The 2131-nt window shown below is 42.7% G+C and overlaps 1 protein-coding gene across 1 annotated transcript; it reads right to left on the bottom strand.

The window, feature by feature from the left end:
- Positions 1-228: 228 nt before the first annotated feature.
- CH25H (cholesterol 25-hydroxylase) lies at positions 229-1456 on the bottom strand. Its single transcript, XM_026051117.1, has one exon. The coding sequence runs from the start codon at positions 1454-1456 to the stop codon at positions 641-643; it is 816 nt and encodes a 271-aa protein (XP_025906902.1). The 3' UTR covers positions 229-640.
- Positions 1457-2131: the final 675 nt, after the last annotated feature.

Here is a 2131-nt window from a genome sequence, read left to right on the forward strand (position 1 = left end):
TTAATGAGGAAATCCCTACCTCCCCCAAACAAATTACAGCCTACACAAATGGAACCATACCTGTTCATAAAATGAGTGGAGGAATGAATATAATGAAACAGAACATAAGTTTAAGGAGTGATCACATTTATTTCCCACTAAAAATAGTACATCAAGTTTTAAAATATAAATATCAAAATTATTGCACAAGTCAGTAAACTATCTTTGGCAGCATTTTTAACATCAGTGTGTAATAACAGGATCAGGCAGATTAAACTCAAAAAAATCCATGATGTGTACCTGTTCTGGTTACATCATGTATCACCCCACAACAGCAAGATAATTTTTCCTGTGCACGTATAGAACATCATACAGTAATACAATATATGCTTTATGAAAGCTGGAAAGAAGAGAGAATGTCTCTTAACACTTCCCTTATACCTTTGACTCAAACAAATTTAAGCAACCATCCCATTTGCAGTCATTCAACATAGACAGTTCCAAGTATACATACAGACACATATATATTAACAGGCTTTGTTATAAATAGCTATAGCTTTTATAGGTAGCTTCAAATACACAAACTTCTGTATGTCTTTGAAAAAATAACACTTCTAGTTTAGTCCATCAGAAAGAAGAGTTCATCCACAGGCAAATATCCTCAGTGAGAATGTGACTCTGTGAAAGTCCCAAAGAGTCTATCCCAGTGGGTGAAGTATGGAGCATAGTTTGATTTGAATTTCAGATGATGGAGATCATGATGTGGAGCTCCTCCATACAAACCAAAAGGCACAAGGCGATGAGTGGACCAAGGGAGGTCGTATCCTGAATGGTCTTCAACTGACAGCCAAATGTTCACAAGGAAGAAAATCATTTCTGTCAAAGGATGGCATCTGAGGAGCACTGGATTGATGGCAGCAAAAAATCCCAGGGAAAGCAATTCCCATACACTGGAGTACTGCGTAGTAAGAGCAAATGTTGATATGTGCTTGTGATGCACTTTGTGAAAAGTCTTGTAGAGCCAAGGCACCTTGTGGTGAAGCAGATGCCAAAGGAAGTATTCAAAATCAAACAGGAGCAGGCAAACTGTGACTTCCAGCAAGACCTCAGGCAGCTCTGGAGCCAGCACAGGCAGGTTCACTGGTCTCCAGTACCAGTGGAAAAAAGTCACCGGGAAAATCAAAACAACATGATGATAAGCACTTTGAATAATGCAAGGCACCATCATTCCCAGAGTTGGATAGTTCTGCGGCTGGATTTTGTATTTTCTTAAGCATGGTAGCCTGGTGCTTAAAAAGTCCAGTGTAATGTAAGGAAGACAGAAAGCCATGTATGCTGTAAAAGAGAACAGCACTGGAAAATACGGCGACTTGATCAGGGTCTCCTTTGCTGTGAGGAAGTCCCAGAGGAGCTGAAGGCACGAGCCGTGGTGCTGCCCGCGGGCGAGCCGCGCGGCGCTGGGCACGCTGCAGTTCATGCTGCCCGCAGCCCCGGCCGCGCTGCCGCCAGCCTTTATCTAGGCTGCTCCGCGGAAAACTCCGCCCCGCCAGAAATCCTCACTGCTCAGCTCCCAATACGCAGCTGTAAGGAGGAAGTCCCCTTTCCTGTGGTACAAAAGCAGCGTAATGTGCTATAAGTTCACAAAGGAATTATCTCACTCATGGAGTGCAAGAATTGCAGCCGGCTTGGGTAATCATTGGAACTCCGAGAAGACTTGGGTGATAGGAAGTGTCAGACCTCTAGCTCTGGAATTCAGAGAAAGAGGTTAGGTACATTCTTCCATTCCACTTATTGAACACACTCAAAAAACTGCCACCTTTCACTGATTTTAAACTGTATCATCTTCTGTTATCCTTTTGCCTTTATATATAAGGAAGGAAACACAAGCTAACATGGATTTTTCCTGTGACTCCCACCGAAGTACAACATGTAACTCAACTCCAGACCTGACCTCTGGAGGTGGTTTGGTAGGTAATGCATGTGTGCAAACACACATCTTCCTCATAGTCCCTCAGACATATTGCAGATTACATCGAAACCTCAATGCCATCCACACTAGGCTTCCAGTTTGAATGCGGTGCCTACAATTTATCTTCATCCACTTCTCTGCTAGTTTTCCAATTTATTTTACTGAATTTACTTGGCATGGCAA

This window comes from Nothoprocta perdicaria, unplaced genomic scaffold (genome assembly GCF_003342845.1).
Source record: "Nothoprocta perdicaria isolate Ctin4 unplaced genomic scaffold, notPer1 scaffold_111, whole genome shotgun sequence".
Classification (NCBI taxonomy): domain Eukaryota; kingdom Metazoa; phylum Chordata; class Aves; order Tinamiformes; family Tinamidae; genus Nothoprocta; species Nothoprocta perdicaria.